At 36.9% G+C, this 15627-nt stretch overlaps 1 protein-coding gene and 1 long non-coding RNA gene across 2 annotated transcripts in view; both read right to left on the bottom strand.

The window, feature by feature from the left end:
• LOC121394169 overlaps positions 1-8092 on the bottom strand; it is a 47608-nt gene extending 39516 nt beyond the window's left edge. Inside the window, exon 1 of the long non-coding RNA XR_005961528.1 lies at positions 7606-8092. This is a non-coding gene — a long non-coding RNA (uncharacterized LOC121394169). The remainder of the gene's footprint in view (positions 1-7605) is intronic.
• A 3923-nt stretch (positions 8093-12015) lies between these two features.
• On the bottom strand, positions 12016-14743 carry LOC108717763 (forkhead box protein A2-B). The gene is made up of 2 exons (XM_018265095.2): positions 14317-14743; positions 12016-13592 (listed from the first exon to the last, which is right to left on the bottom strand). Exons 1-2 carry the CDS (start codon positions 14383-14385, stop codon positions 12354-12356), a joined length of 1308 nt encoding a protein of 435 aa, XP_018120584.1. The 5' UTR covers positions 14386-14743; the 3' UTR covers positions 12016-12353.
• Positions 14744-15627: the final 884 nt, after the last annotated feature.

Below are 15627 nucleotides of genomic sequence, written 5' to 3'. Positions count from 1 at the left end.
TTCAGCATGCATCCTCTCTTTTAATATATTCTGAATGTGCATAAAAATGCAGCAATAATCCCATAACTGCGCTGAAAGAAAGGTATGAATGATTATGGGTGTGTGAGTTCCCCAAATGAGAGAGGATAAAACAATGCAGAGTAGAAAGTGAATGATCTACATCAATGATGTAACGCTCTGGCAACAGCATTGCATCTTGGTGCTGCTGGGGAAAACATGGAAATATAGCTGTATAAAACTACATAATATGATGAAAACAACAGAAAAAAAAGAGAGAGTACACTAGACAATTTTAGATTTTTTTTAGTTACCCTTTAATAAAAGAGGCGCCTTCAATGAGAATCCTGCCTGCTCTGCGTGGGGTTCTCTCCCTTTCCCCCCTACCAGCAAACTTTCCCTCTCAATACTGCAGTATCGGCAAGACGAAATGGTACACTAATCTCAAATAGAGAAGATCAGGAAGTCTGAGTGATAGGCACCAACTCCAAATGCAGAAAAATATTTCAGTAACTTATTATTTCTCCCTAATGGGTACAGAGCAAAGGAACAGTTGGACCAGTTACTACAAAGGATGAATCATAATAATCCGCATGAAGCCAAGATTTCTCGCTTTGCCTGGCATCTTTTATCTTTACTATAATATACTGAATGATGTATAGTTTACCCAGCTAAGTTTTTTAAAGTCAATATTTTAGTCAGTTGAACCAGTATTAGCTTTTAATGATACTGATTGGACTGCTCCCTAAGAATCCACTGATTTCTAATGAATTCTCATATTAGTTCAGATGGATCAAGGTTCAGATGGGCAGCCAGTAACACTAATGGCAACCCATCCAACTCCAAGTGGCTTCATGAAATGTAACAATTTGTGCAAATCGTAAGTGCAAGAAAATGTACTTTAAAGAAATCCACCCAGTGACCAAATTCATATTTGTTCAACATCACGGATTCATTTTTGAATTTTTTTTCCAAAGTTGTGATTTTTGCAGGCATTAAAAATAGGAAACTATTTCTTAAATTGCAAACAAATACACTTTTATTTGGACCAATTTATTGTGGCATATTGTGGCGTATTAATGGAATAACTAGCACCAGATTGTAAGCTCTTGTGACCAGGCCCCTCTGATGCAATTTGTATTCTGTAATACTTGTTTGGTAAATAATTGTAGGACCACAATTAGTTATAAATTAATGTATCTTGCTGGCGCTATATATAAATGGTTTTGATGATGATTATGGATTGCGGTACTTTTAGTAAGGGTTTTATCTTGCATTTCTGTAATGTTTTATCTAGTTATAACTAGTGCGTTTGGTGGAAATAACTAATTTGCACATACCACACTTGAGGGGTTATTTACTAAACCCGAACGCAAAAATCCTGAAAAATGTGTTCTGAATTTATTAAACCCCCGAGGATGGAAAAGTACGATTAGAAAATCCCAGACCTGTCGATATTGCATATAAATCAATGAAAGAAGTCCCAATGATTTTTTTGATGTGCGCTGGGTTTCGTGCAATAGCCCAAAGTTTTCAGAGTTTTCTGGCAAAGAAATCTGAGTTTTCGGTTGAAAAATCAGAAAAAATTGTGAAAACCTGATTTTTTTCCCCGCAAAGCAAATTTTCTAGAAAATGTAATAATAACTAAGCTTAAAAAATCCAAGCGGATTTGATTGGAGTTTGTAGCAGAAAATGTTGAGATAAAATCAGACTTATTATTGTCAGAATGGCAAAAACTCGAAAAATTCGGGGTTTTTTGACAATAAAATTCAATTTTTTTTGTGAAAAAAAACTTGCATTTTTCAGATTTATTAGTATGGAAAATGTCCGATTTCAAAAATCCGGCATCTCAGACCTGCCGAGGTTGTATATAAGTCAATTGGAGAAGTCCCAAAGATATCCTGATCTGTGCTGGGTTTTGTGCAATAATCCAAAGATTTCATGGTTTTTGTTCATGGAGTTATTTCCTGCACAGGAACTTTTTGGGGAAAAAAACATATTTGGTCAGAGTAGTTTTTGGGCTGAAAATCCGAAAAAAACGTTGTAATTTCTGCGATTTTCATGTTTTTTCGACTTTTTTCCTGTAAATGTATTGATAAAGAAGGGGAAATAACCCGTGCAGATTTGGTCGGAGTATATTTCAGAAAATAAGGAGATAAATTCAGATTTTGATTAATAACCCCCAAGTGATCATATTTTTTAACCCCACTATGCTTACTGAATTGTGCCATTATTTTTCTAAATGTATAATAGTTTGCATTCTGTGCATTAGCACCTGCAGCGAAGCTTCTAGTTCTGTGCAGTTATTTTTTTTTCCCATATAATATGAATGAAACATGTGTCTGCAAATAGATGCAAACTGCATTGGTCTCCCTTTGCTAAATATGCCCTATACTATTTATTGGATGGCTTTTAATTTAATTTAATAAATGGTAACAAATGCAACACTTTGGTGGGCAGAGTGGGCTGTCAAAGCCCTTGGCAGGGAAGGGGTTAAATGCAAAGCTGCACGTGTGGTTGGCTCTTTAAGAGTTGGTAGGAAGACTAATTACAGCTTGCGCTAGGAGGCTGGAACACCCAAGTAGATGTGTCTCCTGGGATACTGATGGAGACCTATTTTACAAGCTGTAATACTGCTTTAGCCTATTGCTTGGAAAGACAGTTCACACTAGCCTGGTTTAGCTCCTATTCTTTGGGAATATTCCTAATCCTATATTTCAGCAGGGGAATCTCCCCCATGCATCCTCTGTGCTCAGCTAAATCCACAGGTGTGGATCAGTGTCTGACTCCAGATCCATTACCCGACCCTTGTAAGTATTTAGCCAGACAACTTGGCACAGCAGGGAACTCCTGCACTTTCCTTGCCTAATTCCCAGAATGGGGCCTGTGGGAAGTTATTTTCCCCAATACACCGTTACCAAAGCACAAATGTTGTTCCAATGGGTCAATCATAGGCAGCCTGTGGTGTCCCTGCTGATACAGAACCACAATTCCCAGCATCCTTTGTGTGTGTTTTATAGTTACATGTTTGATGAATAACAGCTATTATATAGTGAATAAAGTAACCCCTCTTGTAAAATATAAGGATATTATAAGTTACCGAGGAGTTTCATATACAGGTCATGGAACTCCGAGGTAACTTATAATATCCTCATATTTTGCAACTGGGGGTACTTTATTAATTATAATACACAAATTTCAATGAGTCATGTGACAGAAATGACATCAGAACTCACCATTTATAAGGATATAATTTACAGGATATTCATGGCTTTTGTGTATTATATATATATATATATATATATATATATGTACTAGCTTCCCAAGTGTATAAAGCCTTCTTAGATATGAAATACTAAACATTGGCTTTAAAGCATCAATATTATTATAATTTTTTTTTTATTGCTCCCCATAATGGTATGCTCCTTTTATTTACACTTTTTTCAGTTCAGTTGTTTTAAGATTTTCCACCAGAAATAAAGAGTTTTTCAGTTGCTTTACTTTTTTTTTTGTTTACCATTTTTCCAAAACTGAAATTTAAGGTTTAATGTTCGTGTGTCTCTGGCGTTTCATACTTTTCTCAGCAGCATCTGTGGAATATTAGCAACTCTTGTATCAATTCCAACAGCTGCTTTTAATGACACTCTGGGATTCTGCTCAACCGGGACAAAAGATAAGAAATGTATCAACTAAATGTGTCAATTTAGAACAGTTTACAGGGTCGGCGACCCCCCCTTCCAGAGATGCTTTAGAAGGTGAAAAATTACACTTTACACTTCAATATTAGAAAAACGGTGACACATAGAAAATAGGAAGCAATTTCTGGTCAAATATCTGAAACCAACTCTACTATAAAAACAGTGTTAGAAGGTGAACAACCCCTTTAACAGCAGTGTTAGAAGGTTTATTTGTCTTCCTCTCCTCCACTTCTGATTCCTATCTCTGCTGGAGTCCTGAAAACAGCTGGAGGGCCACAGTCATACACACACACACACATACAAACTGTATATATATATATTTTCTTTTTTTCTTTTCTTTTTTAATTTTTGTTTTAATTATTATTTTGAATTATTTCATATGAATTGGTTAATTAGCACTAGGCCTGAGCTATTTGACCCTCAGCGGAACAGTACTGACTTTGTTTCACCAACACCCAACAGAGAGGCCCGACAAAGTGCCCTGAATCTGGATGGTTGATATATGCAAAACTAGCGGCTGGAAAGATATGCCATTAAAGCAAGTTATAAAGTAAGTAGGATGAAGAAGCAGCAATGCAGATGATGCCTAGCTCATTACCAGGGCAACAGAATGCCTGGAGTCTGTGATGTAGTTGAACCCCAACCAAAGGCATTTCTGCCTCTTCTGACATTGTGATTGATCTTTCTGATTCTTTTTTTTGGGGGGGGGGGATAAGAAGTGCCTTCTCCCCTTTGATTGATAAGAGTAACCTTGCCCATTGCCGTCCAACGTTTTTTCTAAAAAGACCCCTCTTTTTTTCTCTTTTTCCCAGAGGTGAAAGGGGCAGCCGTGTATCCGTATGCACAAATCCTTTGTGAATCAGATGAATTCCAAATGAATTCTGCGTTTGAAGGTATTACTTGGGTTTGCGGGGGGAATAAAAGCACAATTCAGATTTTTAGCATAATCAATTAAAGTCCATATAAAGACATAAAAGGCTGCCTTTGAAAATGATCAGGGGGGATTACACATTGCCAATACTGTATGAAAGCGCTGGCTGCTGGGGTCTTCACAAATGCTTTATTACAAGTGCCATTGTAAGGGGGGACTAGATATCAATCCCACCTAATTACAAAATACTTCTGAGCTGACTTGGCCAATGACAAGACTAGAAGAGCTGAAGCTGCAGGAAGAGGCTCACATGATAAAGATCAGTCCTTTTAAATTGGTCATTTTACAGATTACATCTCCAACAGGCCAGGCTTTCTTTCAAAAGTGCCATTGCATTAAAGGAAGCGGTTACTCTGAACCCCCCTGTATCAAAAGGCCATTCCTATTTCATGCAGCCTGGAGTGGCCTTGACTCTCTTCTCTCTCCCCCCATCAAATCCGAAATGAAGTACGTGGGTATACACTCATTTAGGCACAAGTAATTGACAGATTCAAAGACCTGCATTACTAGAGAAATGGGAAGAAATTAATTATTTATAAATGATTAGCCTTTCTGTGTGTCCTGCTCGAAATTCCATCTTGTACTGGAAATATAACTCTGTGTGTGTGTGTGGGGGGGGGGGGGAGAATCAATTCTGACATTTTATTTAGAGGGAAGTGGAAAATATAAAAATAATGATATAACATATGTATTCTATTTTCATATTCTACTAAAAGAATTAACACGATCCACTTAATATATGCAAAATATAATATCTCTCTCTCTCTCTCTCTCTCTCTCTCTCTCTCTATAATTATATATATATATATATATATATATATATATATATATATATATATATAAAATCATATTCATATTTATAATGAAGTAGTAACAATACTACAACTATATAACTATATATTATATGTAACAGTTAATTAGAAACAATACAACTATACATGAATATGTATATACAATAGATATAGATATGTTAAATATAGCAGGGGAAATTCGTTTTCATTCAACACATTTCTGCTCCCTTCTCAACGTGTGTGTCCTGCAAGTGTGGGGACTGCAATGGTCTTCTGGATCAGAATATATTGTATAATATGAGTATATTTTCATATTATACTAAGAGAATTAACAAGATCCACTTAATATGTGCAAAATATAGTATCTCTCTCTCTGTATAATTATATATATGTGTGTGTGTGTGTGTGTATATATATATATATATATATATATATATATATATATATATATATACATATATACATATATACATAAATATGGATATACATATACTATATATACATACAGTAGAACCCCCATTTTGCATCCCTTAATTTTAAGTTTTCCCTCGTTTTAAATTTTTGTTTTGTGGTCCCACCTATATATTATGCATAATACATTTCCCTGATTTTACATTTTCCTGGATTTTACATCATTTTTTTCTGGTCCCCTGAAACTGTAAATATATATATATATATATATATATATATATATATATATATATACAGTCCGAAATCCCAACGCCGTATTATCCAAAGATCAATGAAGAAGGTGCACACCAAGGTTTTGAAAAAAGTTAAAATGTCATTTTTACTGGTTTACATTCAAAAGAACCGGCCAACGTTTCAGTCTGACTCTAAGACCTTTATCAAGACATCGAAACGTTGGCTGGTTCTTTTTAATGTAAACCAATAAAAATGGAATTTTAACTTTTTTGAAAACCCTGGTGTGCTCCTTCTTCATTGATCTTTATATATATATATAAATATATGTATATATATATATATATATATATATATATATATATATATATATAAAATCATATTCATACTGTATTTATAATTAAGTAATAACAATACTACAACTATATAACTATATATTATATGTAACAGTTAATTAGAAACAATACAACTATACTTGAAAATGTATATACAGTAGATATATTAGAACGTGGAATTGGATATAGCACTCCTGGGATTTCTTAAAAAGTTCAATTTTATTTCATGCTTAAAAATAATCAACGTTTCGGCTACTGTCTAGAGCCTTTGTCTAGATTACAGTAGATATATTATATATTATGTTAAATATAGCAGGGGAGATTTATTTTCATTTATCTGCTGATACAAAAATATATTGACAGTTAACAAAGGCCGTTGCCTGTATTATATTTCTTAATTCTTAAATAAAATGTTTTCTATATTTGGCACAGTTTACAAAGGTCTCTGTATGGCCAGTGAGGGAAATCATTCAGTTTTATATAACAGAACTAATTTTATGAAATTGTGCGTTAACATAGTATAAACACCCCTGGCACAAATGACTTAATAATTTTTTATTAGAAGTAATAAGAGAAGAACTGGAAGAGGTGGGACTTGCTAGTTGAACAATTACAGTATGTACAGTTACATACATCTACATTTAATAGTGTCATCAGGATCAGTCAGAAAGTTTGCAATTTACTGTACTGATTGATTTGCATTGGCTGCCTCCAAGTTTATTCATTACAGACAGAATAACTGAACTAGGAGTGAGTATCATGCCCTACACTGTATATAATATTCTGTAAGAATCTCAAATAAAATTTGGATAAAAAAAAAAAAGAAGAAAAACGCTTATTCCAAATCGTGAGATGGGCCACCATAATTGTGCTGGGAATAGAATAGCTTCACTTGTCGCACAAATAAATTATTTTTTCACTGAACCGGAGTGCTGCTGGAATATATTTTGGAGTGTGCTGGGAATAGAGTCATATAAATATAAATTTGACAAATGCAAAATAAAAAAAAAAAGAGTACAAAATCATTCAGTGAATTTAATTGTTATAATTGCATTTGCACTATTTAAGTTTCTGTTGTTCTCTGGTTTCCATCTGACTATTTAATAAAAGTGAAAGAAGACTGTGAAGCCCTGGATGAAAGTGCCCGAGCCCGGTTAGATAAAGTTCCTATTGCGGAGTTGCCCCTACAGAGACATAGCAGTTCTCCCTACCTGCTGCTGCTGATTCCGTGGCTCCCGGCTTTCCCAGCTGCTGAATCACCGGATTTATTGAAGTCACTGTTGACTCTCACACAAAAAGCAAAGATTTCTCTATTACGAAATTTGCTATTTCAGCCCTGAAGATATTGATCATCTGTATAACATTGTATTTGATATTTCAGCAGGAAGATATTGATGATCTGTATAAAATTGTGGGTGGCAGAATGAGTGCGGAGTGCGGGGAAGTGAATAGAATAAGTGAGTGCATTTGCTAAAGAGAGTGATGTGCTGCTGCTGCTGTTGGAAGTTTACCCTCCTGGAATCTGCTTGGGTTTTTTTTTTCTTGTTTACTGACTTTGTTTATTCACAGCTCACGCTCGCTTAAACCAGCAAAGCGCTTGGAAAATAAATGTACTAGTTGCCCAAACCCCCCACCTTTTTTTTTTGTTGTACAAAAAGCGCAGCCTGCGGAGCCTGGATGGCAGAGCGCGGAACCAGGGAGAGCGGAACGCAGGGCTGACTGACACAGCGGCGGCAAATTACAGGGTTTTCGTGTCTCAGGGCAGAACTGTGTGTTATCTGCAAGGGATCAGTGGGGCAGGACACGCTAAGTAGTTTAAAATGAGCGTGGGACAATGGGGAAGTGATAGGGAACATAACAGGTCAGAGCATCACACTGAAAGGGCAATTGTTCCCAAATCAGCCCTATTCTTTGCTCCCATTCTTCTTCTCCACGGGAAGCTTTTATGTGCTAATGAAATACATTTCTGCTCCCTTCTCAACGTGTGTGTCCTGCCAGTGTGGGGACTGCAAGAGTCTTCTGGCTGGATCCTAGTATATTATTTAATATGAGTATATCTTCATATTATACTAAAAGAAGTAACATGATCCACTTAATATGTGCAAAAAAAGAAGAAGAAAAAAATATATATATATATCCCTTATCCGGAAACCTGATATCCAGAAAGCTCCGAATTACGGAATGGCTGTCTCCCATAGACTCCATTTTATCCAAATAATCAAAATGTTTAAAAATAATTTCCTTTTTCTCTGTAATAATAAAACAGTAGCTTGTACTTGATCCCAACTAAGATATAATTAATCCTTATTGGAAGCAAAACCAGCCTATTGGGTTTATTTAATGTTTAAAAGAATTTCTAGTAGACTTAAGGCATGAAGACCCAAATTACGGAAAGATCCATTATCCGGAAAACCCCAGGTCCCGAGCATTCAGATCCCATACCTGTATATATATGTTTAGTTGTATTGTTTCTAATTAACTGTTACATATAATATATACTTAATTGAAAATATGAATATCATTTTATATATATATATATATATATATATATATATATATATATATATATATATATATATATATATATATATATATATATATACAGTAGAACCCCCATTTTACATCCCCTGATTTTAAGTTTTCCCTCATTTTACATTGTTGTTTTGTGGTCCCACCTATAAATTATGCATAATACATTTCCCTGATTTTAAATTTTCCTGGATTTTACACCTCTTTTTTCTACTCCCCTGAAAAACGTAAAATGGGGGTTCTACTGTATATATATATATATATATATATAGAATTATATTCATATTTACAATTAAGTAGTAACTATATATTATATGTAACAGTTAATTAGAAATAATACAACTAAACAGGAATATGTATATACAGAAGATATAGATATGTTAAATATAGCAGGGGAAATTTATTTTCATTTAACTGCTGATACAAAAATATATTCCCATTTACTAAAGGCCGTTGCCTCTATTGTATTTCTTGATTCTTAAATATAATTTTTGCTGTATTTGGCACAGTTTACAAAGGTCTTTCTATGGCCAGTGAGGGAAATCATTCAGTTTGATATAACAGAACTAATTTTATGAAAATGTGGGTTAACATAGTATAACACCCCTGGCACAAATGACTTAATATGTTTTATTAAAAGTAATGAGAAGAACTGGAAGAGGTGGGACTTGCTAGTTGAACAATTACAGTATGTACAGTTACATACATCTACATTTAATAGTGTCATCAGGATCAGTCAGAAAGTTTGCAATTTACTGTACTGATTGATTTGCATTGGCTGCCTCCAAGTTTATTCATTACAGACAGAATAACTGAACTAGGAGTGAGTATCATGCCCTACACTGTATTTAATATTCTGTAAGAATCTCAAATAAAAGTTGGATAAAAGAAGAAGAAGAAGAAGAAGAAAAATGCTTATTTCTAATCGTGAGAGGGGCCACCATAATTGTGCTGTGAATAGAGTCATATAAATATGTTTTTGACAAATGAAAAATAAAAAAAAAGACAGGGAGAGAAGGGCTGACAGATACAATGGCGGCAATGACATGGTTTTCGTGTCTCGGGGCAGAACTGTGTGTTATCTGCAAAGGATCAGTCGGGCAGGACACGCTAAGTAGTTTAAAATGAGCGTGGGACAATGGGGAAGTGATAGGGAACATAACAGGTTAGAGCATCACACTGAAAGGGCAATTGTTCCCAAATCAGCCCTATTCTTTGCTCCCATTCTTCTTCTCCACGGGAAGCTTTTATGTGCTAATGAAATACATTTCTGCTCCCTTCTCAACGTGTGTGTCCTGCCAGTGTGGGGACTGCAAGAGTCTTCTGGCTGGATCTGAGTTGTTTAACCTCTGACAATGTGGATATTATGAAGGATTTGAATGTTATTTACCCTACCACTATCTAGCAGTCTCTGGTCGCGTGGGAAAAGTTACTATATAGAGTTTTCTTGCCCGTGGACTTTGATTTCTCACTGACTTTCCTTATGATTCTCAATTGGCTTTCCCAGGGGCAGGGGCAGCACTTGCACAGGCTGGAAATACCGTGTTTTTTCCATACCATTCTTAGGGACAGAGATCTCTGGGCAAGTGGCAGTTTCCTAGCATCCCCTCTCTGCATTATAGATTATATATATATATATATATATATATATGAGAGTGCTAGTTTATATATGTATATTTGTTTTTAACCACCATGGATGCATAAAACCAGAAAATGAAGACCTGCAGTAAATATAAATATAAATATATACACGCACAGTTGGAAATAAAACCAGAAAAGTGTGACCTACAATATTAAATAGATTTAGAATATCAGAAACTATAGCGTTGCACATATTATTAATCTGTAAATGGTCTAGTTACAGTATATGTCATATAAAATAAATGCCCACCACCTACAAATATATTGGTCTGCTACACACCTGTCTCCTTTATCATTGGCCGTTCCCACTTAATAAATTCTAGCGATCGATGCCAGTCCTGCCCTTACACATACTGTAAGCACCTATTTTTTATGTATTGTTTGTTGTGTTTTAATTTGATTAGGAACAGACTTTTGTTTATTATATATATATAATAATAAGAATTTGGGTTATCAGGAGTGCAGTATACAATTCACTGGCAGGCATCCTCCAAGTTTATGGAAATTATATTTGCAATTTTAAAGAAAAAGAAAGGATATTGGCAGAATAGGATAGTACAAGGAAATATTTTTTTTTTTTTTTTAAAAATGCTGCCTGTACAGTAATAATGTATTTTTATTATTATGACAGTACTATTGAATGGGATAGTACAAAGGAATATGTTAAAAGTCAAAGATGTCAAAATGCTGCCTGTATAGTATTAATTTATTATTATTATTATTACATTACTATTGAATAGGATACTACAAAGGAATATGTAAATAGTTAAAGATGTCAAAATGCTGCCTGTATAGTATTAATTTATTATTTTATTATTATTATTACATTACTATCGAATAGGAATATACAAACGAATATGTTAATGGTCAAAGTTGTCAAAATGCTGCCTGTATAGTGATAATTTATTATTATTATTATTATTATTATTATTATTATTATTACTACTGAATAAGAATATACAAAGGAATGTTAAAAGTCAAAGATGTGAAAATGTATAGTAATAATTTATTATTATTATTATTGGTTTTTGTTTTTATTGATAAACTGCACTGTAGCAGTGCCACTTCATTATATACTGTCAACCAAGCTCTCCAATACTATGGGTCCCTTATCTGATCCCAGAACTTTCAGGGACTTGTTAGAAATTAAGGGCAAGTGTCAGCAACAGAGCATAACCCTTTAGCCTCCCTGTATCCCTCCACCCCTTTGGTGCTGCAGCCCAGACCTTGCCTTGGACTCACTTATCTGATTCACCTTCAGCCACAAAAAAATATGTGTATAGAGGTGGAATGAAAAAATCCCAACAGAAATATCAATTCATTTTTTTTAATAGAGATTGTTAAACCCAGACGGTTCTGGCCAGAATACATACAGCAGTCATAAATAAAACATACAGAAACCATAAATTAACCAGTTTCAAGCATCTCCCCCAAACAAATAAAAAATTTAAAAAAAAAAAGCTAAAAACATATTTTTTTCAATTACATCAATATATTCTGTTTCTGTTTTTTTAACATTATCAATATCACTCAGTTTTTGGTCCTTGGGAGGAAAAATAAACAGATTTCACACAGAAAAATTAGGAACCATCACTTTCACAAAAATATACTCCGTGGCAAAGAAAACGCACCCAAAACAAACATGGTTTAACAAGCTAAGCTCCTATACAGAAACAAAGTCGGGGACTGTACAATTCAATAAGAATTTAGACACATACTATTTTTTATTCTTCTTCTTATGAATATTATATACAACTGAGCCCAGGAGAAGTCCATGGCCCAGGAAAGTCTATGAGGAGTTCATGATAGGTCTAGAATACACACCTTGATAGTATGAGGTGTCACTGGAAATGGGTGAAGGTTCTAAGCCACTTTTGTTTGTTACTGTGCTCATTGCCAGGCTGCCAGCCATGGGGGACCCGTAGCCAGAGTAGTGCATCACCTGTTCGTAGGCTTTCAAGTCCATTTTATGGTGGTGCTGGTGGTTGTGGTGATGGTGGTGGTGGTGGTGCTGTTGCTCCGAGGACATGAGGTTGTTGATGGAGAAGGGGTGGTTGAAAGAATAATGGTGTTCTGGTTTGAGGTGGGACTGGGCTTCATGGGACAGGACAGAGTGGTGCTGGGAAAGCAAGTGCTGGGCTTGGGAGGCTGGGGAGGTGGCATGCTCTGGGCTCAAGCCGTGGCTGGACTTCATATCTACAAGTGACCTTTTCTGCTCCTGGCAGGGAGACGAGCTGGAGTGTGGAGACTCATTGCCCACTGAACGCTCAGAGCTGCTGTTGCCCACAGAGCCCACACTTGATGCCCCTTCTGAAAGTTTCTTGCCTCCCCCTTCCCTCAGGCTGGGCTTTTTATCGCACTTGAATCGTTTCTGTCGCCGCAGGTAACAGCCATTCTCAAACATGTTGCCCGAATCCGGGTGTAGGGTCCAGAAGGAGCCCTTGCCAGGTTTGTCGGGGGACCTGGGCACCTTGAGAAAACAGTCATTAAAGGATAGGGAATGACGAATAGAGTTCTGCCAGCGCTGCTGATTCTGCCTGTAAAAAGGGAACAAGTCCATGATCCACTGATAGACCTCGCTCAGCGTCAACATCTTGCTGGGGGACTGCTGGATGGCCATGGTGATTAGAGAGATGTACGAGTAGGGGGGCTTTGCGTGCGTATAACTTCGCCTGTAGGTTTTGGGGTCCCTGGATCTGTTGATGTTGGACTGTCCATAGATTGGGCTCATGGAGTTGATGTTGGTGTAGGGAGCCAGGGCATTCATTGAAGTAGCCTGGGCACTCATCGGGCTCATACTGGGGCTCAGGTGACTTGCCATGCTGGCGACCCCGTTGCCCATGCCAGGCATTGCCCCCGTGCCAGGAGACATGCCAGTGATCGACGGACTCATTCCTGTGTTCACATAGGACATGTTCATGGAGCTGGCAGTCATGTTAGCCGAGGTGCTCATAGCAGACATGCTCATGTAAGTGTTCATGGGGTTCATGCTCAGCCCCGCGTTCATATTGCCCACCGACGAGTAAGCCTGGGGAAGAGACAAGAGAGGGTCACAATCGAAATGTGCCAAAAATTAGCAACAACCTGCGCCCGTCCAGCTTGTACCACACTATCCATGGGGGGATTGGTGAGATTCAGCAAGAGCTGGGAAGTCACAGGTTGTACAGAACATATAGAAAATGTAAAATCACTGTCAATACAATGTAAATATGTATTTAATAATCCCTCTATAAATTGATCTCAATATATAAATATATATATATGTATTGCCCACTAATCTGTTGATTCAACAATAAAAGAAAGAAAAAAAAAAAATGTCAAAAATTCTGCTCCCTAGAAATTCTTAAAATGAAAACAAAATATTTGGGATTTAAGGAATAAAGCAGCCTTTTTCTCCCTAACCAAATGGGTATGAGGGTCCATACTGGGCAGGAGAATATAATTCCTGGTGAAAACAGGGGAAAATGCCTATATTTAGTACAAAGTGATCTCCCTAAAAGTTAAAGTCACTGTAATAAACTGTGTTTTTTTCCATATAATTCCCCTTGCCTGTGCCCATAGCCTTGCCCCCCCCTGCCCATGCCAAACAGAACTTTGTTGGGACAGTGTGTGGCTCAGTCATCGAGGAGGATTTGGAGGCGCCACAAGTCAATATTTGATGACCAAGTTAATATTATCCCAGGGCTAACAGTGCGCTATAAAGAGGCAGAATGAGGCAAGGACTGTGCCATTAGCGAAGAGCGTCTCTTTACCTCGGGTTCCCCGTAGTAGCTGCTCCAGTCCGTTGCTTCGTGTCCTTCCATTTTCACAGCCCCGAGCATACTGGAAGCTGACTGCCTGGCAGTTTAAAGTTTAACTGCCACAACAACTACGACAGTGATAGCAACAAAAAGAGAGAGAGAGAGAGGGAGCCAGGAACCCTCCCTCTTCCTCTCTGATCACTAGGAGGGGGAAGGCTGGAGGTGGCTGCTGCTGCTGGTGTTGGACACTAATGAACAGCCAAAGGGGCTGCTCAGGGAGTGGGCTGGGGTTTCAGGGAAACTGAAGTATGAAGAGGTGCTGCAGGGGCTGAAAAAGACCTCAGGGTGCTGCTGCTGAGGAGGAGGATGGTGATGATGATGATTACAAGTCTTGCAGTGACGTTCCTGCAGGGTGATATAGCATCCAGCTCCAGGCAAACCTCCAATCCCCAGGTCTTCGCCTGCCCATTTGAATAATCAGCTCACACCTAAATGACACACTGTTCCTTGGCCCTTCTTCTATTGTACACCTGCCTTAAACCCATTTGAATAGATTCATTAAGATTTAATCTGATTGTGCAGTTCCCTAGGGGAGGAGAGAAGGACACAAACTCACTTTATTGCCGAGTTTTTTTTTTTATTCATGTTGTTCTTCTACACGGATATGGGCTGCATTTGCACTCAATTGGCAGATTCCAAATTTCCAACACAAATAAATAAACACGCATATTAGTTTGTACACCATTTTATTTCATTGCATGTGTTCACCATAAAAATAATAAAGTAGAACAAATACACAGATCACAGAATTATGAATTAACCCCCCCCCCCATAAAAAATAGCTGCGATTTATTTCTAAACCAACGAAAGCTCAAATCATTCTAGATTTAGTGATCAATAATGGGAATTAGAATAAAGTTACATTTCTATTCTCACCACAATCACGAAAATGCCGCTCCAAATTCCTGAGAATTCCTTACAGAAAGTCACAGTGAAAGGCCAATATTAGAACACAATTAAATGAATATATTTTAACCTGGAAAGCTATCCATCGACCGACAACATCAACGAAATATTTTATGATCTAGTTGAAATCCTTCTGATTCTGCCCCAGAACTGACGATAAATCCACTTGCACCAAATATAATAAAAATAGGAAATGTTCTGTATTTTGTAAAGTGCCGGCTCCATCTGCCTGCTACTGCTATCTGTCATTTGCCGCCTGTTCCGACTGAACTGCGTGCACCAGCAGCAGAGCAGCAACATATATTTATTCTGGAGGGCACGTTTGCTGTTTGAGATATTAAACAAAGTAAAGTTTAT

This window comes from Xenopus laevis, chromosome 5S (genome assembly GCF_017654675.1).
Source record: "Xenopus laevis strain J_2021 chromosome 5S, Xenopus_laevis_v10.1, whole genome shotgun sequence".
Taxonomy (NCBI): Eukaryota; Metazoa; Chordata; class Amphibia; order Anura; family Pipidae; genus Xenopus; species Xenopus laevis.
This window is presented reverse-complemented; position numbering and strand designations above follow the sequence as displayed.

Bases quoted from the DNA above. Each gene is read 5' to 3' on its own strand.
- LOC108717763 (XM_018265095.2), bottom strand. From the start codon at position 14,385: ATGCTCGGGGCTGTGAAAATGGAAGGACACGAAGCAACGGACTGGAGC. The intron at 13,593-14,316 runs GTAAAGAGACGC...TCTCTTCCCCAG, and splicing joins GCTACTACGGGGAACCCGAG to GCTTACTCGTCGGTGGGCAA.